Source organism: Pyxicephalus adspersus, chromosome 5 (assembly GCF_032062135.1).
Source record: "Pyxicephalus adspersus chromosome 5, UCB_Pads_2.0, whole genome shotgun sequence".
Taxonomy (NCBI): domain Eukaryota; kingdom Metazoa; phylum Chordata; class Amphibia; order Anura; family Pyxicephalidae; genus Pyxicephalus; species Pyxicephalus adspersus.
In genome coordinates this window covers 134,405,911-134,431,507 of record NC_092862.1, presented here as the reverse complement: position 1 = coordinate 134,431,507, position 25,597 = coordinate 134,405,911, and the positions used below count along the sequence as shown (strand labels likewise).

The following is a 25,597-nucleotide window of genomic DNA, read 5'->3' as shown; positions in this document are numbered from 1 at the left end:
AAAAGTTACCTCCCTAAGTGTCCCCACCACTGTCCCCATTGCTACACTTTAGAAGCAGCCATGGTACAGCTGAATTTCTGATGCCACAACGGTAAGAACTGCAAATGTCATTCACTGATCGACCTTGTCATTTGTATACCATCTTCTTGTCTTGGTCATTCCATTTGCTGGCCATTTACTGATAGGTACTCTGTGATTAGCTAGGGAGAGAAGATGGATCAGTGAAGTAGACCACTAAATGCATTTTAAAACATACTGAATATGTGGATATTAGTGAGTTCCAAACTCCCAAAAGTTTTTTCAGGGCTTCTCAGTTCAGGAGGAGTTCAGTAGTCTAGCATGGAAGAATTAGGCAGGACTGACAACATTACTTGTGAGTAATATACACACATTTAGATGTATCCTTATCTTAAACTTATTATGGTGCTATAAGTAACTTGTTACTACCTATTTACCTTGTAGGTATCAGGTTCAGACTCTGTTAGGAACATTGTATACTTGGAGATTTGTACACTTTCCAACCCTCTGCTCCAAGTTACAACCATGAATAAACTCCAGATTGATGTGTATGTCTGTAAACTGTAAAACTGCACCAGGTAGTATTCGCACCATAAGCATTCCAGTTGCATATACAATGCGCACTGCTATGTGCAGAAGGACTACATATACCAATTCACTATGCTTATAGTAAAATGACTGTTGGCAGCTGCCCCATCACTACTGCTCTCTTTATAATTGAAAAGGTATGTTTGCTAATAAAAAGTTTATTTACCTGCACCACCTTTTATTTTTGACACAGGATTCCATCATGGCCTCAGACAAGAGAGCTCAAGCCAATGGCATGGAGGGGAAGGATCAAGTTAACGGGGATGTCACTGTGAATATTGCCGACCCCAATGCCAAAAGGTGACTATACAGTAAAGAATATCAATACATTTGTAAAACAAAAACAAAAAAAATAAAAATAAATTATATTTCAGTTTTAGTACTGATCCCTGCCATTATAATTCTGGTCTGCTGTTCTACAGTGAGCCAGTGGGACAGCAATCATAATGGTTTAAAAAATTAAATCAATTATTAAACACATTTTCTATAATTATGTTATGTTCCATATGAAACTAAATAATAAAGGGCTAGGGCAAGCTTCTTGTCTGTAAGTTCTGTTATAATTTCCTAATAATTTGTGGTTGTTCCTGTCCTCTTTCTGGCTCCTGCTTCAACATTCTCCATCATATAAAATAAATAAAAATCCAGCATGGAGAGTGGGAATACATCATATTACCCAAAGCAGGTTAGGTAGGACACATATAAGAAATTGCTTTAAGGTTTATTTCTTCAACATCTACCAAATAGCAAATTATCAATTTTGGATGAACCAATCTAATTCTTTTGAAGAAGTTCATTTCATAGAAAGAATGCAAATATAGAAAATTGTCATTAAAGTTAAAATAATTTTAAAATTAAAAAAAAGTTTGGAGAACCGCTGTTTCATAGTGCTGGTTTTTTATTGATAACATTTCTTTATCCATAGATGCCTTTTTAATATGCATGATGTATTGCTGACCATTAAATTTTATTTCTTGAAAAGTAATGATGTTTTCAGTGTAATATTTCTACCAGAAATATAAATGGCGGTGTTTCTTGTTAGTCGGAGCTGTATAAAGTTTATTGCATATGTAGTACTTTGAACTTTGTACTCCATGTGGTTGGCAGGTTTAGTACAGTGTTAGAGGACAAGATATCAGTGCAATAAATCAAAAAATGCTTTAAAGTTTTACCTGTTTTAAAGAAAATATTTCAAACATGGATCAAAATTAGACTTGAATGCGTAAATCTGCATATAGATGTTGAATTTCTGTCGCTGGAATTTATCCTTTGTGATTATTTCGGGCAACACTAGAACGAACGAGCACTGTACATGCATTGTTGTTTAGTCCTAGGGAGGAAGAGCGAGCTACGTTCTCCTTTGTAGGATATTACAGTGGTGCCCCTGTTTGGGGATCTGCCATAGAAAATCGCTAAAGGACATCAGGGTACCATGCACACGCCTTAGATTTTCACCATGATGTTTGTGATTGTCTCAAATAACAATTATCTACCGTATGTGTTTACTTTAAGTTTACTTTAAACCCAAAACCAAAAGTTTACATTTACCTTCAATCCCGCAGATCAGTCTATCCGTCAGGAGGTTTCTACCATCAGGTTCCGAGTCGTCCCTGTATCTGTCTTTTGCCGGCAGGCGCGAGATCAGGAGACGTAGATTGGGAAAAAACTTGCCGAGCTCACTGCGCATGCGCATGAGTGGCAATTTTTTTCCCTATTGATGAAAGGGCCCCTTCTGCGCATGTCCGAGATGCTTGGGCATGCGTAGAAGGAGCAGTCAAGTCCCTGGGATGTAGGTATCCCGGGAGGCTCTGCGCTCCTATTTATTTTTGATCGCCTAGGCAATTGAAAATTAGGGCGATCAAAAAGGCAGCACTTTTTTTTTTTTTTTTAAAAAAGGTGTTGCATTTAAAGAAAACACTAACAAACTAAATTTTTACTTTAAATAAAAGGGTTGTTTTATGTAAAGTAAAAATTCTAAGTTTAGGTACGCTTTGAGGTGAAAGAGAGATCATTCAAATGAATGAAATATGTTTATGGTGATACTCTAAAAAACATGTCAGATCCATTTCTGGTTCAATTCAATACAGATTTCATTAACAGTCAATTTTCTGGACATGATTTAAAATGATTGAATTGAAAAAAAAATGCGTTTGTTATCTAATATATGTGTTGATAAGAAGTAAGGCTTAGGTCACACTTATGTGTTTTGGTCGTAAATACCAAGTGGTACTAACTGCGGGTTGAGGGACGGCTACTTGCACAATCCTTAAAATGAATAAGAGCATTCAGAGGTGAGAATTCACAAAAAGGTATTTAAATACATGGAAATGACGGTACAACTCATGTCAATGTGACAGGAACTCATAGCTCCCAAACATGACAATACTTCAAATGTAAACATACAACAACACATGACAGCAATAACACAGTGCTGTGGCCTCTGGTCAAATCTTTTGTGTCTATATATAGCTTCACTCTGGCCTTCTATCTAATTCTGTCAGTGTACTTTCCATGATATAAAATACCTCAGATTTCTGATATTGCAGTGTGACCCCCGTCACTGTGAGTTAAATATAAACAGCTAGGCATACAACTAGTTCTAAGTGAGCAAAGATAAATCTTGTATTTACTTGTTGGCTCAGTTTAACTTGTTCATGGTTGCTATGGGCAACCAGTACAGGCCTTCCTTCAAACATGGCCTAGCAGGCCTGTTTTTCAATGCAAGGGTTTTTTTTTTTTCTGGAACTTGTGACATCAATGCATCCTAACAACCAGACATGCAGGGTTTTTTAGGTGCATTGCAGTGCCTGGGCCTTGGCGCTACTCCGCCTTAGTGCTTTGGGCTGCCATTCAAAATACATAGCAATGAAACATAGGGGTTACTACCATGCATACAATGGAAGAGATTTGTCTGGGCTCTGTGATGACATTTCCCACCCCATCAAAAACGTTTGACATGAACCTTGTGTAATACCGGGACAATATAGAATGTCAATATTTAGAAAATCTAGTAGAGGGTTTGTTTTGATGTTGCAGCATTTATCTGAGACTGTAGATCTAATTGTCATTATAGAAGAGGAACCAGAATCATATTGGATGTATTTTATATATCACAGTCAGGTATCAGGGGAATAAAGATTCAGTTAGCATTAAGCCCTGGGATAGCAGACATTAGTCCGTCTCTGGGGAAAGGCACAGTGTAACTATGGTGCTTGTGTTCTTATTAATTCTTCATTGTACAAAATGACTGTGCATGATAATCTGCTGGAACATACATTGGTTACACTGTGAAAAAGACTGTAAGGGGGGTCTATTTCTGTATCTATATCTGACATTCTCTAAATATTTTCTGATGGGTTATCTTCCAGGTCTATGTGTTTCAATGGCAGTAATTGATCATACACCAGAGAATGTTTCAGTGAATGTCAGATTCACAGTGTTATAAATAGACCCCTAGTAGTTATAATGTTATGAATAATTAACTATATACATTGTTATGGATAATAACATGCTCCTTATATTCTTAAAGATTGATGTGACAATTCCAATATATCATTTTATTGTCAAAACTCCTGGTGCCTAGAAAATAGTTTTAAAACTGCTACATTCATAATTGGAAAATCTTTTTTTTTACTTTTTTGTAGTTTGCTTTTATAAAAAAAACAAAAACAAAACCTGCAAATGGCAGACTTAACCCCTGCATGTCTGCAGTTTGTAGATTTACACAATTTCCATAGGGGCAAGAGATTGGGAGATGTAGGGACAGGATGTTTGCAAATGCTTTAAAAGGCACAGCAACATCCACAATAGTCTGCTGCTTCGCATTTATACCGGCTTTCATCAAGCGTGGATAAAGAGGAGACACCATTTCCTAATTGTAAATGATGTCATCCACATGGCTGTTTTGTTTTTGAGGGGCTTTATAATATTGTATATTTGATATTTCATAATATTGATATTTGTATTTGATTGCTGTAATTAGCTGTTTGCTAGGGCTTGAGCTTTAAACCTCACATTAAATTCACTCAATGGACCCAGTGTGCCCACTGAGAAGTTACCTTTCATCTGTCAAATATTGTTTTTTTCTGCTTAGTCTAAGATGGGAATTTTATCAGAAAAAAAAACTTCTTCCTGAATAGCAGGAGGGCCAGTTGTTAGGGCGGAAATAGACAGGACTCACATGGTGTCTACACAAATACAGCTTAACTCCCTTAACCCCTTGGATGAACTTGGGACGTTTGCCCACCTGTCTTGTTTTTAAACAACAATTTCAGTACAATTATTTAAAGTTAGTCTACTTATGTGCAGTAAAAGCAGAATGGTAGTGAAATGGATAAAACTTGCCTTGGAGTGCTGAGACTTTGACGCCCTGTAGAGATGCTACCTGCATGGAGATCGTGCAAACTTACATATGTTTCTTGTCATGACGAAAAAGTTGACTAAATGATAGGAAGATCAGACTGGAAGACTGGGAGTGATGTGAATTTCATGTTGGCCATGAAATTCCATTTTTGCTGGTTGCTTATGAAGCACAAGGGCCACCCTGTGCCAATGTGCCAAGAACTGGTGCTGAGGTGCGAGCAGGTGGCAAGGTATCAGCCACCATGAGCTTCATTCATCCTGCTGAATGTCTGAACCTGCCCTTAAATATACAAAATGGTAAAAATATTGTTAAAAAAATGTATTTCTGTAAAAAAAATGTTTATCAATTTTGTTCATCTCTGTTTACAGTCTTGCATAGTTTTGTATTCAATATAGAGTTTTTTAATTCTCCACTAAACTGTTCTTTAGTGTTGGAAGCTTTTTGTGGTTCAGATGATTAGTCTGCCTTACCTGACCGTGTTGACAGTCTTAACACAAGAGAATTAATTCCCTGTAAAGAAGAATGGTAAAAATCACCCCTTCACTGTTTGTACCACTGGATATCACTACAGTGAGAAGCAATATTTCCACAATGTAGTCAGCTTAGAAACATACTCTTCAGGGAATGTCAGTCTTCTGCATTCTCTGCCATTCTCCCATGCAGGTTCTACAAAACAATGAACACACCATTTCTGTGTCCTTAAGTGATCCATTGTTAGGGCCATGTTATGATTAAAGTTATCAGTAAAGGTTTAGTGTTGGGTATGGGGAGGTTAAGATTTAGGGGTAATTTTAGTTGTTGGCCTTGATTAGTCCTAAATAACCTTGAACAGAGAAAGTGTAAGGTGTTGGGTCTTCTTAACAAACATAGATCAAAGGTAGTAAAAAGTCTTAGATTTGCTTGTTTTTGGTGTTGGAAATCCATGCCAAGAACTACTGAGCTGAAAACTAGCACACTGTAGGTCTATCATGCACAAAGTGAAGACACTATGAATGAACATCATTATTATATAGTAAAAAGAGAATTGCCTGACAGCAAATGCAAAGGAACGCTTATGTTTATCCTCCCCTTCATCTCTGGGATATGAAGCTGAACCTTATCAAGTGCATTGTATAAAACAGTTGTCAAACATTACCTAATATGGCATTAGTGAGTCACAGAACTATTCCAACTCCATACACAACCTTTTTCTCTTTAGTTAAAGGGACATTTATAATATCACCTGTGTTGTCATCCATGTCCTTCTGGGCATGGTTATATACCTTAACAATGAACATCTCTTATTTAACAAGTGCCTTTGTTTTGATAAAATATACACTTGAAATTTTGTTATATCTGTGCTGTGCTATAAGTCCAAAAAATTCAAGCCGATACCCCCAGAAAACCAGTAAAGAAAAATGGCCAGTACTTTTGTGTATGGAAGAACATGTAACTCTCCTTGCCATGTGATAGCATTGGCAATTGGTCTATCACACGGGGATGATGCTTGTGTAAGCTCTAAACTGAAACCTCGAGCTTATACAGGTCTTCTTGTCTTTAATTCTAGTGGCAAACAGTGTACCAGGAGGGCAGATGCATGATAGCTTTAAGTTGGTTATGAAGCCACCATCATAATAAATCTGTTTTTTGCCCTGCAAACCAGGTTCTTTTGTAAACAAGGCATACCTTGTAAAGGGTGTAAATACATATAACTTATTCTAAATGTTCTTTTATAGGTGTGCTCGACTTACTATATAGCCGCATGGTCACTTAAGGTCACCTAAGGACTGCATGGGCAAACTGAAATACAAGTTGATAAAGAAATATGGAATAGATTGATCATTTGTTTTTTTTTTTTGTTTTCTTTTGCAGCAAGAAAGAGGGATTTTTCTCAAAATTCAAAAATAAAGATAAAGAAAAAGCTGAGAAGCCAAAAATGGTCAGCCCCTTCACCATGGTAAGTGTCAGGCCTGGGGTGGTTGTTCATTAATTTGATTGTGTTCTTTCCACAGTCAAAAAAAAATTAAATGCCCATTTTGGCCAGATATTTTTTGGATTCGCAGTATTTTTAAACGTACAAGCATTGAAATATTCTGAATATTTTTTAATTGCAAACCAGTGCAAATAAGCAAGTGATTATGCAAGTTTCTTGCTGCTTGAGCCACCAAAACACATTACTCACTGGCCTAAGCAGGAGAAATCACTGCACATATCCGGGAACCCAGGAGAAGGATAACATTCCTGAAAGTGTTATTTGCATACTGATTCAGATGAAAATTTCCCATAAATAAAGTGGTATTTTGGCAGTAAGGAATCTGGAAAAGGAGATATTTACTTTCTTAATTTCCATATATATTTGATCCTAAATAAAATAATTTTACCGTTTATAATCTATGGAAACCTATCACATATTGTTTCTGGTTGGACATCCCATTTAAATACAATAAAAATGACATTTTGCATGATGCCTGGTTCATTAATATTAGACATTTGTACATCCAGGAAGCCTGTAAAGTGGCAGATTCAATTAGAGTAATTGCACTGAATTTTCTTTCATCTTTAATGTTTGGAGCTTTTTAAATCTGTGATGGAAACACACGGCTACAGAGGACCATTAAACCAAAATTTATTTTCATAATTACATTAAATCCTTGCTTTTAGGCAACATTTAGGACCAGAAATATCTTAAAAATACCTAATTGAAATTGAATAGTAGATAGTATACACTTTGCATGAAAACAAGATATTAAAGCAGATTTACTAAAAGAGCTAAGACTCTCTTTTAAAATTGTATGTTTGAATGAGTTAAATTTGAATAATCTGCAGATGAAATTATTATTACACAGTATTTCAATAGTGCCAACAAATTATGCAGTGCTGTACAAAGTTTATAGTCATATCACTAACTGTCCTTCAAAGGAGCTCATAATCTAATGTCCCTACCATAGGCTTTTCTGACAGGCTTTTCTGCCAAAAAACAATCACAAAAGCCTGTTCACAATCTTCCATATAAAGCAGTGTTCTCCCCAGCGCCTTTTAGCCAGGTGCACCACGTGGCACTTTTTTTAGTAACTACCCGGCTAAAGAGATGGGTCACCAATATAGGAACTGCCACCCGCCTACAATTTCTGGCCAGCCGGCTCAAAAAATTCTGGGTTGAGCACTGTAAAGTATGCTGAAGTGCTCCCCTGCAGTGTAGGATTCTGTTGGACCTGGCTTCTGGAAATTGAAATAAATTCCCATGCTCATGTATATGGGATTTACAATGTTCTGGCCTGGCCAATCAGGATGGCCAAAGATCCCAAATCTAGGAAGGGGGCTGGTAAAGATGTTGCCACCTAGAAAAGAGGGGAAAAGTATGTTTAGCTACATAATTGTGAAAAGGCAGGTAAGTTTGTTTTACTACAGCAGATAAATAGTCTATCCCTCCTGTAATAAAGAACCTGCTTGCTTGCAGTTCTTTTAGGTTTAGTTCTGCATTAATATGACAGTAAGGGCTGATTCACACATATAGGCTTACATACTATGCATGCCATGTCATAAGGTACTATTCATTCTTAATGGTACCCCAACACACCTTCTTAGTGCATTCATGTTGAGGTGTGCTGACAAAATTTCACATGTATTCTTTTTCAAAAACTTCAGTGTGGAGGCAGCTCATTCAAGTGACAAATAGTACCCATTAGCCATTGCATAAGGATCTCTTTAATATCCAATAAAGGAGTACATTGTAAATTCACATTCGTTTGCATGTAGTAAGCAAACTTGTGGTGTCATGGTTCTTTTTCAGTTCCGGTACGCCGGAGGAGTGGACAAATTACTGATGGTGGTTGGAGCGTTAGCAGCTATAGCGCATGGAGCCGCCTTACCTCTCATGATGCTGGTGTTTGGGGAGATGACAGACATGTTTGTGGATTCTGCAAAGAATATGACAAGTAAGTTTATTGTATTGTGCTACTTAAGCAGCAGTGTAAAAGAAAACCAATGCAACAGGTTCTCTTTTATACCCCCTTTACATCTATACATAGACTATTTTTCTTCGCTTCTCAGCCACTCTGTTTAGCCACTGGGAGAGAAAGAAAATACTTTGTACATGCAAGAATGAAGGAGCATGTGACTATGACTAGGGATCAGCCTAGTTCTATCACATAGGAAAGGGTATATTATGCTCTGCTTTGGTTAAAAAAAATACCTTATATCATAGTCATACTTAAAAAACAAAGTAAAAAAAACATTAAAAAGGTGATAAATGTTTTATTTAGTGCACAAAATACAAACAGGAAATTTAAAAGAAGAATGTGAAAAAGAAATTTTGGCTATTTACTTGCCAAGGTGAATTATCACCATGCAAGGAAACACTTAAGTTTTGTTAGTGAATGAAGGGATACTCCTCTGTGCAAAGAATACCCAATAATGTGCAAGACTATCTATAAAAATGCTTTTTTCCTTGAATGATTGGATAGTGATGTTATCAGAGCTTTATGTCATTTACTAAGCTAGGTGAACGATTCTTTAAAAGGGGGTAATTCACTTTGCTATGTCAACAGTCATTTAGTAAAGCAACCATAATAACAATTTCCCTAAGTGAGAATAAATTTCTCTTACAGAGCCCCAGATTTCAGTAAAACCCTGACGGGTTCAACGTCTTCCCCACTTTACCTAAAGCTAGATATTATGTTGTCTATGGACCTGTATAGAGATAAGTGAGATATGTGTTCATATACATATTGGAACCTAAATGTTGTGTACTTGCATCTTACATGAAATGTGTTATTATATTTTATGTTCAGCTTGTTTATTTTCAACATTTTATATCTCTTTTATGTCTTGACAGTGGAACAGTTTTATAATATGTCTATAGAACTGCAGGAAAAAATGACAACGTAAGTATCGAGAGTAATTACAGCTATATTGTTTGCCATCAGCTTAAAGAATTTGTATGCATTGCTGATTTTCCTTCTAATAGATGAAAATATACATTGTTATTGTGAGTGTTTCCTGTAGTTTTCCAGCAAACTATTACAATTACTTTTCTGTGTGGGTAAATGGCAATGTAGAATGCTTCAGTGAAGCCATCTGAGCCATACTGAGTACCTAAATCTGTTTCTGTATTGCAGCACTAACCAACACTTACATTAGGGGACAACCAGGAGCCTGTTACATTGCACGGTGCTGACTAGGTGTTTTAAATTCCTAAGGGATGGAAGAGCAGGGATCTCACCTCCTGGGTGACAACATTTCCCTAATGAGGGAGTAATAAACCTCATGATTAACTTATAAAGGAAGTACACTGCAAAGACATTATGCTCAGGAACCACATTGAGTTTAAAAACAGAAATACCTACTATCAGTGACAGCTAGGTTCTGGTCGGTCCTTGGACGACCAAAGAAATCTTTAAAAAATTGCCTTAAAAAATTGCAACATCTCCCAAACATGAACAAATGTTAAGGGTCCTTTAAACTGAACTTTACATAAATAAAAAGAATTAAAAAAATTGTGAGGAGGCAGGTCCTTTATCGCTGAAGTGACAGGTAATGTTCCTTCCACAGTAATATAACATACCTGCCAGATTGCAATTTTTTATTTACTCTCACCTGTCCCTGTTCTGTTGTGGGTTCGGACATCTTTTTATGCTCCTCTGCTTCTGCTCCAGGAGTTGGATTTTTGGCCATCTTGATAGGTTAGGGGTTGGGATAATTTAATTCATAGGGATTCTGTGATGCCCAGCATATCCCTGCGTTATGCACAGTTCAGTGTATGGGGAAAAGATTGCGAACAGGGAGGTAAGCTTTTTATGTTGGAGAAAAGATATCTCCCATCCCATTTGCAAAATAAATTCTATTTGCAGTTTTTGACCATAAAATTATAACACCAATAAAGCAAAATGTATATTTTAAAACCGGAAAGAAATGGCTGTTTAAATATTATCTCAATGTAATGATTGCTTTAATAAGGTGCAAAAAGGTTATGGTCCTAAAGGGGTTAACAGTCCTGTGACAGCTGGTGACAGGTACAATATGTAAGGGTGTTCTAGGAACAGCTTCCTAGATGACAAGGAGAGACTTCCTGCCATTCTTTTCTGTTGACATTAGACGCGGTCACTTAAGAATGTTCCTGTTAATGCATAAAAATAAACTGGCTGATTATTATATTTTTCAAAGTGTATAGTTAGTATCATTTTTTTAAAAACATAAGTGTTTGGGCTTGTTCACATTTGTGTATTGCAGTAACACTTGCGTTACTGCATCTCCCTTCGCACACTTTGGTGTTTAACATTAACACACCTTCTCCAATGTAGTGTGCTTCACCACAACACAACTCCCAAAGGTTGCACAGGTCTGATTTTTGTATGTGCTGTGGAGTGTATGAGCCCCATTCAATGAATAGCCTGCCCAACACCGCATACAGGAGCGCACTGGCTCACATCACATGTATCTGAAATAACTAACACAAAATTAGAAACTGTAATCTATTTATCTTTATCTATTTTAGAATTATTATTATTATTATATAACTTCATCATCACTTGTTGTACTATTCATAATAATAAGCTCTATCTCATAATACAAAGGTCATCCAATATTTGAGCACCAAGTTAGGTAATAACTAACACATATTTCTATGAACCATTTGTATCTGATTATCTATTTTTCTTTGTGTGCAGAGATAAGCAGTAGAACTAATTGACATAGACATGAAGCAATTTTTTCAATTGCTTTCTGATTGTATACACATGCACATGATACCATCTGTAATAGTAAAGGCCGATCTGTAATGAAATTTTGGGGTTTCTTAGAGACTCTTTAGGCGTCAAATAGTCAGCTGAATTTGGTGGGCTGGTCAGTCCAGTACATGTTAGCAGGTGGCAGTGGAATCATTTCCATTTGTTGAATATTTCATTTACTGTACAGGGAAATTATTACTTATATGTTTATATTTTCTATATTTGTGAGATCTTATATCCCTCACCAGAATCAAAGGGTTCCCCCGAGGATCCTAGGGCTTGTTCATAAATATGGACAACAGTTACCAGGTGGTAACTGGTGGAAAGCCTACTAACCACTGATCAACCACTTCTCTCTTGCTCTATCATTAAATAAATAATGTGGTTTTGATAGGTGGATATGGGGGAGTATATGTAGTTACATGGTAGATCCCACATATTTACATGCAACAGGTAAACACCTGCCAACTGCTGTGGACAAATGTGTATACATTTGTGGGTAGCTGATTGCATGAGGTTGGGAAGCAGTTAGCACAATTTACAACCCTCTGGATGAACATATTCATTTTTCATTTTGGTATGATGATACTATTGACTTCAATAGTAAAAGAGATATCCAGAGTTAAAATAAGGCAGGTTCCACCAACATATTCCCCTTGGAGATTCCTATAATAGAGATACTGGAAAATATTTTTCTAATTTCACAGATGTAAAGTGGTGGCAAATATAGGGGTGCAATTACTTTTTCTGTGACAAATCTGCATTTCCATTTCTTCAGCATATGGAAAGTAAATCTATTTGATGGTCTTTCTGTATGTGACAAACAGCAGTCAGTATAAAGGGAATGTTGCAAAGAGGTTCGAAAATATGTTGCCATATTATTGGTAAAATCTTGTAATGTGAGCTGCTGCACTTCAGCGATGCCTGGATAATTACTGATTGCTCGATGAGTACTGATTGGCTGGGCTGTCCCCTGTATGTATTTCATAACTTTAATATTAAATTTTACTGGGGTGACCATTAAAGTGAATTGTCCATGCATTGCAGTTTTCATGCATCAACTAACAATCTTAAATATCCCAGACATGCATAGCATGCAGGCCCCTAAGGAGAGTTCATTAATAAAATTAATAATTAAATTAAAGCAAAGTACCTGACTGGCTTTTATAGGCCCTGATTTGTATTAAGACTAATTGTGCCATTTTTCTTTTTCAGGTATGCCTACTACTACAGTGGGTTAGGTTTTGGCGTGCTCCTTGCTGCCTATATTCATATCTCTTTCTGGACACTATCTGCTGGTCGGCAGATAAAAAAGATAAGAAAGCACTTTTTCCATGCAGTGCTGCGACAGGAGATTAGTTGGTTTGACGTGAACGATGCAGGAGAACTGAACACAAGATTGAGCGAGTGAGTACAAACCATTCATATTCATCCCTGCAGTTTTTCTATGTGTCAGTCATGTGGGCTGTGGGCTCATTATAAATAGGAATGCAAATCTTAACTGCATCATGTGAGAACTTTATTACAGAAATGACAGACTGACATCATTATTAAAAAGATCACTTTCATGGGTTTAGCTAAAAATTACTTACACACACTTTTTTTTGTTTTCTCCGTTATTTTTTTTTTAGTGATGTGCAAAAAATTAATGAAGGAATTGGTGATAAAATCTCCATGCTTATTCAGTCTTTAACTACATTTGTGACTGGTTTTGGTATTGGGTTTGTAAAAGGCTGGAAGCTGACGTTGGTTATTCTAGCCATCAGTCCTATCATGGGGCTCTCAGCAGCTGTATGGGCAAAGGTAAGAAACTATCCCTGCTTTTTTATAGTCCTGGGGGTGGGGAGCATAGATTCAAGGTTGCAGATAGCAATACAAATGATCCCCTGTTGTGTTATCTTCAGTCTACATACAGCCTAAAATAGGTAAAACAACGTTGATGTGGAATTGACTTTTAAAGAGGATTTGTCCCTTAGTCCATTCAGTGCAAAGCAACAGTTTATCTCAAAAGTAGAACCCATCCTTTGACATTTTACCTGCTGCTTCTTCTGTTCCATTGGTAAAAAAACAGTTTTTCCAGGTATGAGGGAGCATGTGTCTTCCTCTGAGATCCCACTAGATGGAACTGTCAAATGAACCAGGGGAAGTCATTAATAGAATTAATGCAGAATATTCTTTTAAGAAGACCTTTTACTTTACCTAAATACACAAAATGCCAGAGTCTGGTATTTTCAGAAAATGTTATGTGCCTGGCTCTCATTGAGAACCAGCAGGTTGAATATTTGAAATCACAGACCAGGAACTAGTGGGCTAATAAGAACATCTTTCCTTACTGCCATGACAAGTTTATTCAACATGCCAATGTTTATTTGCAGATTTTGTCAGCATTCACTAACAAGGAGCTGACGGCGTACGCCAAAGCGGGAGCAGTGGCAGAGGAGGTACTGGCGGCCATCCGGACTGTCATAGCCTTCGGTGGACAGGGAAAAGAAATTGGAAGGTTGGTGAGCCCCCCCATTCTCCCTTGAGCTTGTTTTGGGTTACAATTGCATTAGTAAGACCTCTTCCTAAATATTCAGTTCAGTTTTAGCCACCAATTTACAAAAGAAATCTTACAGAACTGAATTGAATAGAAAGCAACAGGAAACTAAACTAAATCCCAGCACGGAGAAGCTCAGATATGAGAAAACAAACAGAATTAAATGTATTTTACTTTGAGAAGGGGAAATAAAGATTATCTGACAGCTGGAATTTTTATAATAGTAATAGTAATACCACAATCTTGGCTACCAGTCTTCAACCATTGGAGCTGAAAAAAACATGAGCTATACTAGTTGTAGACAACTCTAGAATTTGTATTTATAATAATTACACTAATGTAATTGTGCATGTTCTCTTTGATACAATCCAGTGCAGCCAGATACAGTAAGCATGTCAGTGACTCGCTGGGCAGAAGTTTTGTGATATAACCTCCTGCATATGTGAGTGCGTCTGTAGTAAGCTTCAGGAAAAAAACAGCGTTTTCATGCTGGGTATTTTCATAAGCCCATTTACAGGACAATGAATAATTGGAGATCTGAATAGATAGAGGAATATTAAGTAAACCTGAGACAATAATGATTTCTTCTTGCTGAAATGTAGTTTTAATAGCAAGTAGGTTGAGATGTTTGGATATTTCTTCACTTGTGCTTTAAAAGTGCCATGGAAGCCCCAAACCAAGGAGTTCTGTCTCCAAGATTTTAGCTCAACCACCCCCAGCAGCTCTTTAGCCAACTCAGAGTCTATTATTGTATGGGTAGGGGCAGAACACTGAATGAATGAATGAATGAACAATGAATTTACACAGTTTTGACATGTGGCCTAATTTAAATCAAATCTGTCTTCCAGGTATGAAAAGAACTTAGAAGAAGCCAAAAGGATAGGAATCAAAAAAGCAATTACAGCCAATGTGTCTATAGGATTTGCTTTCTTAATGATATATGCATCCTATGCCTTGGCATTCTGGTATGGAACCACTCTGATCATAAATGAAAAGTACACCATCGGGAGCGTGCTTACAGTAAGTAAGGACAGACAAAGGTTAAAGTGACTTTTCATGCTACACCAGAAGTTCAGAGAAAGTAAATAAAGCTCAGTTAGGGCCCTTACAGACCTGCTGTGTCAAATTAAAAGTCAGTTTCTCAGGGCAGAGCAAACTGTTGCTGTCCAGCCATGAAAGACAAGGCAACAGGATTTACAGTGCACATCTTAACGCGACAACTACATGGCCAAAAGTGGCATGTTGCTGTTGCACACCACACTAAAATCTGCCACGGTCACATGCAGATAAATGGTTCCAAACAGCTGACATTCCCTTAAATGGGAGAGTTTGGGGCCACAGTTGAGCCTGCGGCAGATTGCTGTGGCTCACCGCTTGTGTGAAATTACCCTTCTGAAGGGAATGGCATAAACCTTTTATAAGACTGCACACCTGTACTTGTTTAAGATGTAAACTAGCACTAAAGTCTCCTTTTTTGTCATAGACTAATCTGTCTTGTCCTTTTTGTATTGCTCAATAAATCATTATTTACGAAGATGCCCCCAAACACATACAATATTGTATATTTACAGTTGCAGTCTACAGCTTCTTCAGTGCAAAATTTAAGCTGTTAATATGTTTTAATTTTTCTTGCTGGCTCCTTGTTTTATGGTGAAAGGTCACAAATGGGGCTATAGAACTGCCAAATCACTTTTAAATAGCTCCTCCCAGCAGGTCCAGAACCATAAGACTAAAGTTTGCGAGAGAAGCAGATTGAAGAATGTCCATCCCTTAAGCTGTTCTGCACACTCATCTAAGCTGGGTGATCCAGCAAACATGAAATAAATCTGTCCACAATTGTAAACATGTGTTAACAAATAGCAAATGACTTTTAAGAAATCCATTCCTGGTTTGCTTGATCACCCAGCTTCACTGGTGAAAGTGTATCCTCTCCAGCCATAGAAGAGCTTTAATAAATCAGGCCCAATGAGTCTAGAAATGAGTAACTGAGCACTTTCAGGTTCAGAGCTGTCACAGCCCTGCAAAAAAAAAACCTTTTACTCAATATTGCTATTTCATATGGGACCACAGTCCATTGTAATAGCAGTAATAGCAACAAAGGTATCTGTTTTTTTATTTTTTTTTAAAACTAAATTGAATTATTAAGTGTTTGTGTGTACATAAAAGATTTTGTATAGTACAGGTTCTCAGCTTTCCGAAAATGTATAATATTTGGATGTATAATAATATACATATAAAACATATAACATACATGTAAAAATAAAGGTATACAATGGTCTTTTAGCAAAATGGTTATTGGTATAAACCAAATATAAAAACTTAAGTGTTAGGTGTACATACAAAGTTATTTTATTTTTATATCTTTCTAGGTGTTCTTTGCAGTCATCATTGGAGCGTTCAGTGTTGGTCAAACTTCACCTAATATTGAAGCCTTTTCCAATGCTAGAGGAGCGGCATATGCAGTATTTAATATTATTGATAATGTAAGTACTTTTTTAACAGCACTATTTTAGCTGATGTGTTAAATGGCTTTTGTTCATTTCAGAACTAGTTATTTTCATATACACATTAATGGAATGCCAAAACAAAAAAAGACAGATTTCAAGGAAAATGTTGTTATTATTATTATTATTGTTAATAATAATAATATTATTAATTAATAATAATAATAATAATCAGTATTTATATAGCGCCAACATATTATGCAGCGCTGTACATTTATTAGGACTTCCAGATGACAGATAGCGACAGTGACACAGGACACTCTTTGCCTCAAAGAGCTTACAATCTGAGATGTGGGGGGAGAAGCACACAATAGGAGGGGGGATATGGAACGGTGGATATGTAGTTAGAGTTTTAGGAGGCAGGCGAAGATGAGTAGGCAAGTTTGAAAAGATAGGTTTTGAATGCTCTTTTAAATGAGCAGAAGGTAGGAGCAGTCGGAATTGGACTATGAGGACCATTGGAGAGTATTGGGCAGTTGTAGAAAATTCTTGGATCTTGGAATGAATGTTAAATGTACTGTTGTCAGTTTCCAAATATTACCAAATGATTTTTAAGAATTCTGTTCCAGGTTTGCTGAATCACTTCTGCCATGATCTCTTTCCCGTCTTGGATAACCTAAATAAATTATTGCACCACCCACTGTGTGCATTATGGCAGTAATGATTATGAATGGCACCACCATTAAACCTAAATAGTTGGTGCACAAATATGTTACATTGTGTAAAATAATGCAGGTGTTGCAAAATATAGTTCATGTCAGACTTTGTGAATGTTTTTTAGCTATGAAGTATGAATTATTTTTATTCCTGCAGGTACCCAAGATAGACAGCTTTTCTACAGCAGGAATCAAACCAGAAAAAATCAATGGAGACATTCAATTTTCAAATGTAAAATTTAACTACCCATCAAGGCCGGATATCCAGGTTGGTAAAATAGCTTTGCTAAAACTCTTTTTAGAATTACTGTATTTATTTGTGGGATATGAGTTGTCACTGATGCATTGAAGGCTTGGTATCAGTTTACAGAAAAGGCTAGGGTCCTGGGCAAAGATAAATTTTAGGAATGCCTGTGTTTTCAGTATGTTGGGGAGTTAAACAACTTGACAGAATCTTCCTTCTTTTGGGTATTTTATTGGTGAGGGCTCTGCTTCAGCCTGTATGCTTGATTCTATAGATCTCTCGCCAAAATTACAAAAATGAAAATGACTAGATGGACAGTTTAACTATATTAAAAAAAGTTGACCTGGTGTTATATTCTGTGCCAACCCAATGTTACCTTTGCTGGACAACTTAAACCACCAGTGCATGTAGGAAACAATCATTAAAAAAATAAATAAAATGGTATTTTATTTAGGGAATAGGAAATATTATTATTATAGTAATCCTAGGATTTATTATGTAAACCACATACAATAATTATAAAATATAAAATCTCATAACTATATATGATCACTCAGGGTATGTTCAGAGAGGCATTTTGTTATAGCCATACAATAATTATTGTATTATTGGAGGTTGCCATAAATGGGTGAACAGGGGGACTTCAGTACATGACCCTAATCAGAAGAATTTGACTTTTGCAATACTATAAATTTTAGACAAGTGGGAAGGGGGCACAAGAAGTTTACCTAGTATGTCCCAGAAATTTCTTCTTGCAGTTCACCCCTGTCAACCAGTACTCATCTGCCCTAAAGCCCTGGTTACAACTGAAATGAATGGCAGCAATCAAAGTAATTATTTATGCAGATGGCACTTTTTTCGAATCTTCATGCATCATATAAGAGTGGCTTACTGTGAACTACTGGAAACACACACCTAACTCAATAGCAAGCAGTTGCAATGCAGTAGGTAGTGCTTATAAGGACAGCAGCTTAACAATTCAAATTCTCTCGAATGCATGTCAAACTGAGTCTTTACCGTTAAAATTGAGCACCTGAAAATAGTTAACTGCGTGGTTGTCAATGAACTCTTTGACCTTAGCGTTATTTGACAAGAAAACCAAGATTTATTGCTATTTATAGAACAAAATGCACCTTTAGTGATCAGAAAAATGTGAGTTTTATCTGTTCCTTCATCTGTATGTATTAACAGTCTCTTTGGGCTTGGGTTAGTCATAGAATATTGTTTGTTGTGTAACTACCGACGTTCCAAAGGTCACAACATTCACTGTTTGTTACAGTGTGCAAACACTGTAAAGATAAGGTTATTACATGTGAGCTCCTAGATATATTTATAACTTCATGAGATTATATGATAATAGCAGACAAAAATAAACAAAAATTGGGATGTTATTTTAGGTTTAACACAAGAGAAGTGAATTAAAGTAGATCAAGAAACATGGAAGAAATATTGGTATGAGTATCATAAACAATTGCGACGTGTGCGTGTGTTTATTTTCTAACAAATTATATTGCCAACTTTTTTTTATCTTTTTTTCTGTTGATCTTTCTCCACCTATCTCAGCTATATCTACATGCACTCATTTCAACTCTTGCAGCATATTTTTGGTTTATTTTTAATAAAAGTTGCATATTTGTAAAGACTACAACAACTTTTAATATTACTTTTAAACGCTCAAGCAAATTTGAATAGTTAAATAATAATGTAAAGTCTTGCAGCTTACCAATCACTTGATGAGGTGGCTTTGTTTGTCTTTTTTTTCTTTCACGCTAGTGATGCATTCCCTGTGCTAGGTTGACACCACTCATTCACCATATTATATCTATGGTGCAACAGTGTTGAGACTATTCGGAACAGAATGTGTAGTAGGACAGTAGAACACAATTTCTTTCCTCATTTCTATATTGGGAATTCTATAGTTCTATATATTCATTAGAGGAGAACTGGTTGATAACACTACTTGAGATCTCAATGCAAGAATTTGGGAACCTGCAGGATTTCTTGCAAGGTATTTTTCTCCATACGTAGCATTTTTAAAGAAACAAAACATGGTAAAATATGTATAGGAGAGATGTAATGAAAATGTTTTGTGGGAATTTTACAACTAATTGTAGTAAATAATAACTGAAACATTTTGATCTTTGCAATGGCCAGAGTTCTAATTTAAATGTTGACTAATTATTAATTTTTTTTGGTAAAGGTTTTGAAAGGGTTGAACCTCACAGTTCCAAATGGTAAAACAGTGGCCCTTGTTGGCAGTAGCGGTTGTGGAAAAAGTACAACAGTCCAGCTCATCCAGAGGTTTTATGATCCAAATGAAGGCGTGGTAAGAATACAATTTACTATTTTTTGCATATAAACAAAATGTAGAAATTATTGCAAATTAAATTTTTGACCTAAATCTACTTGCAGTAAATAAAAGTGGGGTTAAAGGACCACTAAAAAAATTCTACATAGGAACTATGGTATTTTCAGGCTAGAAGAGGAAGTAGCACGGAGAGCATGGAAGCAGGAGCACCTGATTTTAGATGACGTAGAATGGACAGTAGGGAGGTATAGAGTGGAAAAATGAAGTAGTTTCAAATTTCCCTTAGGGGTCCTCTGTATATCATGAAATCAATGACAAACTCACTTAGCCTTAAAGGCAGCTTGATGGGGTTTTCTTGCCTTTATTTGTTTGTGATCATCAATGATTACTTTAATGCATTGTACATCCTGGAAATCATTCTTCATGGCTCTTATATAGGATCAACTGCCCTCCTTGTTCTCAGTACTTGTCCGCAGTAACAATGCAAATTCACTGTTCAATGTAATCTTAGCAATAAATAATGAATATTAATAAATAATTTTATAGTGCTATTATTTTTTTTTATTGTTATTCTATGTTGTGCTTTATCCTCCCCAGATCACAATAGATGGACAAGACATTCGTAACTTAAACTTGAGATACTTAAGAGAGATGATTGGTGTTGTCAGTCAGGAGCCTGTTTTGTTCGATACCACCATTGCAGAGAATATCCGGTATGGTCGTGAGAATGTCACAATGGAAGAAATCGAAAGAGCCACCAAAGAAGCCAATGCTTATAATTTCATCATGAGGCTGCCAGAAGTAACTTTTTTTTTTTAACTTAATTTATTGAGGGTGCATGGAATGCTTGCAAATAATGGCATTTGAATGGTTTTCCTCCAGAAAGGTCTCTTTATTGTCTGAGACTACTTTAACTTTGCCAGTGTGTATTCTTACATGTAACTAGCAGTCATATCTATATCAGTCTTGATATTTTCAGCTGTAATGCACTGCACAGCAGCTATCAGGCTGAAGGAGGGGGAGGAAGCACTCTGAGCTAATCAGAGCTCTACTTTACACAAGACTGTTAGTCTAATATGAAAAGAAGTGGGCATGCTTAGATAAGTTCCCTTTTTGCTGCACCTTCAATATCCAATGTAAGGGTGGTATTGGTTTTGATCAATTTTGATTATTGCAATACAGTTTGCAGTGAGGCCATTGAGCTAGCTGTGCCTTCACGCAAAAGAACTTGGATCAAATATGTTGGCTGGTTATTCACATACAGTATATATACTTCTAGTATGTATTTAGCAGTTTGCCTGAAGCTCAGCTTGAAAGATCCTATAAAGTGTAACTCAATCTTTATGACAGGTATGATACTGGAAAGCAGGATGGTAACACAACAAAGTTTGCATAGAGCACAAAGAGTTTTACATAATATTTCTATTAAAGATGAACTCCAGATAAGCCAAAATGAATACATGTGAAACGTGAACTGCCTGGTTCTTCTGTTTATCTTTGTTTATTCTTGTGGTCCAATGAACATTTCCTGTCATACTCCTGCCTTATTCCTAATATGTGAAAGTTGCATTCCTATATTCAGCAATGTTTTAATACCTTCCTAGAGTTCAGCTGTGTGCAGGTGTTTGAAATATTTGTACAATAAACTAAAAAATTAATTTAACAACTGAAATTTGATTGTTTGAGTATAAAAAAAAATATAAGCAATATGCAGCAAAGTTAAAGTTAAGGTTCAATGCCATGCAAATGCATTCTATAATAATGCCTATGCCAATAAAAATATTTTGGAATATAGAATTTTTAGAAACTGTATGTGTGATTGTTTGTATTTCTAGAAATTTGACACTCTTGTCGGTGAGAGAGGAACACAGCTGAGTGGAGGTCAGAAACAGAGAATCGCTATTGCACGGGCACTGGTGCGAAACCCTAAAATTCTTCTTTTGGATGAGGCCACTTCTGCTCTGGACACTGAGAGTGAATCCATGGTGCAGGCAGCTCTAGATAAGGTATTTAGTTTTCATGCTTTAAACAGGTTCTGAACCTCCCACACGCTCTTCAATGCAGCGTTGTCCATTGCTTAAAATCTTCATTTGCACCCTCAATTTAATTTACTTTCCTGCACTTTAGTGGCTTCTTCAAATATATATGCCTAATGCACCAAAGGTTTTTGTGTTAGTGCCTTGTGGTGAGCTGCAACACACCTCTGTTGTGTGATATAACAGTGTAATGCTATGAATGATCAGTAGAACTTTGTACATTGGTTTTAGGTATAATCCAAAATATTCATTATTCCAGGCTAGAGAAGGCCGGACAACCATCGTCATAGCCCACCGATTGTCAACCGTACGAAACGCTGACATTATTGCTGGGTTCAGTGAAGGCGTTATCACTGAACAAGGATCTCATAGTGAACTGATGAAGATAAATGGAGTCTATTACAACCTGGTTACTATGCAGGTTAGTGCAATTTATTTCCCAGGATTCAATTTGCCGATTGATTTGATGAATGCCGATCGGCGCCGCCTTCGTGGGCGGGCACAAGTGCCGCACGCTGGATCTCAGGGGAAATCAAATCAATTTTTTTTTTTTCTTGTTTTCCCTTGTGCGGAAAACCTGGTGCGTCTTATAGTCCGGAGCGTCTTATGGTCCGAAAAATACGGTACCTTTTTCCTATTTCCCCTTTTTTCTCTTCCACCTTTCTTGATCAGTTTTTTCTTCATCTTTTCCTCTCTCTTACCCTTTCTGTTTTTTTTTTTTTATTTTTCTGTTCAAAAACTTTTTTATTAGAAAAAAATTGAAGTACACAGAAAACAATAACAGAATATGTAACTCATAGTAGAATAAAGTACCAAAAGCCCTATGCTATACAAGAAGCAAATATTTGAAGAAAAATACAATAATCAACATAAAAGCCAGTTTTATAGTAGTTCCCTGTTATACAGTATATATATGTAGACCAGGGTCGGCAAAGTTTTATGGCCGCTAGACCATTTATGGGGTGGGCAGGACCCGCCCTAATGGCCACGCTCAACACCAGGGAACGCCCCCTAAAATGAAATCCCTCTCCTCCGTATGCATTGCGGAGGAGAGGGATTTACCTTCAGGGAGCTTTCCCTATTTACCACAGTCGTCGAAGTATCAACGCTGGCCGCAGTAAATAGTAGAGCAACTGCAAGGGGGTTGCACCGGAGCTCCAGTGGCTCTGGCTCCGGTAGTTCCTAATGCCCCCTGGCTCCCGAGCCGCAGGTTGCTGGCCGGCATTGGGCCAGATCGGCCAGGGGGTGTTAGCCCGGAAGGAACTATCGGCTAGGCCGTATCCGGCCTAAAGGCCGGAGTTTGTTGACCCCTTATCTAGACCATTAGGCAAGAGGGCATGGGGGCAACAAATCTCTCCCCCAAACTCAAAGTTACAATGATTAAAATAAAGTGAGTTACATTAAAAAGAAAGAAAAAAGCAAATGGGGTATAAGATTCTAGAAAGGCAAACTAAGGAGGATAGTATAGTGCAATGATAGACACATGCAAAGGCTAGGCTAAAAAATAAAAGGAAAGGAAGAGGGAGGATCAGGATCATCCAAAAAAAAAAAAAAACATTTGGGACCACTAAGGCCTTAAAAGCTACAAAAAGAGGGGCAATTGATCTAAAGTAATAGATGTAATGGTCTAACCATGGGGACCATAAACTCCTGAATGTGAGCATAGGGTCTGCAAGCATCACATTAATTTTTTATAGTCATAAAGTTATTTTATATTTAACCTAAACTACAGTAGGAGTAGTAGACCGCCAGATATTTGCAGGAGTTAATTTGGCTACCGTCAATAGAAAAATCAACAGACAGAATTGTGAATTTCTGTATTCTCTATTTTGTCACTCTTTAGCCTATTCAATTTTCTAAGTTGCACACATGTCTTTGGTGTCATTCCTAGACATTAGAAGGAGAGAAAAAAGATGAGAGCCATTATGAAGAGAATGATGATGCGTACAAACATTACGATATGAAAATAACACGGAGGAAGTCCAGTCGACGTAGCAGCCACAAGAAAACACCAGAGGTTGAAGAGAAGAAGAATATTGATGAGGAGGATGAAAAAGAGGAGGTAAGCAGTATGTGGCATTTATGGTGGCGCTAACAATCCCACCAAGGTTCTTCCAAAAAAAACTTCAAATGCTTATCTCTTTAACAGGTGATGAGGGAAGCTACATCTACAGCTACAGTTACATCTCCCAGAACTAGATCAGTGTAGGATACTGTAGTAGGGGCTGATGGAAAGAACCATACAGTGCACATCCAGAAATGTATCAGGTGTAAGAATTCTGGCAAAGGATCTAGCCCTTGAATTAATTTAGAGGGTGAGGTTATCACTTCCTCACACCCATGAACCACACCCAGGGTTGGGGTCCTACATGTAGGGCCTGATTTATTAAAGCTCTTCATGACTGGAGAAGATATACTATTGTAGGAGAACCTGGGATATCCAGTAAACCTCAAATGGATTTCATAAAAATAATTTGCTATTATTTGGCAAGTGTTTTCAATCCTGGACCTGATCTATTCCAGGTTTCTTGGATAACCCATATTCAACCATGATAGTCTATCTTCTCCAGTCCTGGTGAGCTTCAAAAAATGAGGCCCTTAGCATCCCATCCATGGCCACCCATAGGAAATAAATAGGGATGGTTTTAAAAACCTTTTGTTTAGTGTCCTCTTTATATATGTTCATGGAGGCAGCATATTTGCTTTATATCTATACATATGTTTCTGTTAAAAAGGGCTGCATAGCGGTTAATCCTTGATGGGATGATCCAAATATCCCACTGAGGGTTTATTAGACAGGGTCTTTCTGATTGCCGAATGTAAAACTATGAAATACCCACAGCGCTCCTAATGGCTGCAGATCACATGATATTTGCCTAGGCTTTAGGTCACATGGTGGCGCTTGAGAGCAAACGTGTTTAGGTATAGCAAGAAAGAGGTATTTTTCTATGATGATTTGATCGCATAAATGTGATAAATTAATTTATGTACAGTTTAAATTTTGATATGTTGTATTATTTCAGATGTACATTTTTAATACAATAACAACACATATATATATTTTTTTGTTTTTTTTTACCAGGCTGAGAAGCTTCCTCCGGTATCCTTCTTTAAGATTATGAGGCTGAACAAACCCGAATGGCCATATTTTGTGGTGGGGGTGTTTTGTGCGATTATCAACGGTGCCACACAACCAGTTTTTGCCATTATATTCTCCAAGATTATAGGGGTGGGTAAAATTTTGGTGTTTAAAATCATATTTTGAATCATTCAATGGGGTTCTAATTGTTGTAATAACTTGTTAGTTATTCATGTTGTGGTTGGAACATGTATTCCTGCAGCATGATATGGTGTAAATGGAATGTCAATTTGGTTTACATTTTGCTTTTTTATTTGGATGCGTGCAGAATTTACCTCAGCAGAACTAAACCTGTGATATTTATTTGTCCCTGTTTCCTCACAGGGCACCACCATCTTCTTTCTTTCCATCCTGTAGATGATCTGCTGCTATTTTTTTGGCTAGGCTGGGATGACATAACTCCCATGCAGGGGCACAGGAGTTCAGTCAATCCTGGCATGTGCAGGGGAAGCCGGGATTGCAACTAAAGCTAAAGCTGAACATGAGCAGATCAGCTTT

The 25,597-nt window shown here is 36.9% G+C and overlaps 1 protein-coding gene across 1 annotated transcript in view; it reads left to right on the top strand.

Moving 5' to 3' along the window:
- The window catches only part of ABCB1 (ATP binding cassette subfamily B member 1), a 37,658-nt gene that overhangs the window by 1,817 nt on the left and 10,244 nt on the right, over positions 1 to 25,597 (top strand). The window contains 16 exon segments of the mRNA XM_072412802.1: positions 800 to 906; positions 6,821 to 6,905; positions 8,739 to 8,883; positions 9,783 to 9,831; positions 12,889 to 13,080; positions 13,305 to 13,476; positions 14,049 to 14,173; positions 15,061 to 15,232; positions 16,582 to 16,695; positions 17,530 to 17,640; positions 19,817 to 19,942; positions 20,522 to 20,725; positions 21,760 to 21,930; positions 22,220 to 22,381; positions 23,852 to 24,022; positions 25,043 to 25,189. Coding sequence (XP_072268903.1) covers positions 809 to 906; positions 6,821 to 6,905; positions 8,739 to 8,883; positions 9,783 to 9,831; positions 12,889 to 13,080; positions 13,305 to 13,476; positions 14,049 to 14,173; positions 15,061 to 15,232; positions 16,582 to 16,695; positions 17,530 to 17,640; positions 19,817 to 19,942; positions 20,522 to 20,725; positions 21,760 to 21,930; positions 22,220 to 22,381; positions 23,852 to 24,022; positions 25,043 to 25,189 — 2,244 coding nt within the window. The 5' untranslated portion in view covers positions 800 to 808.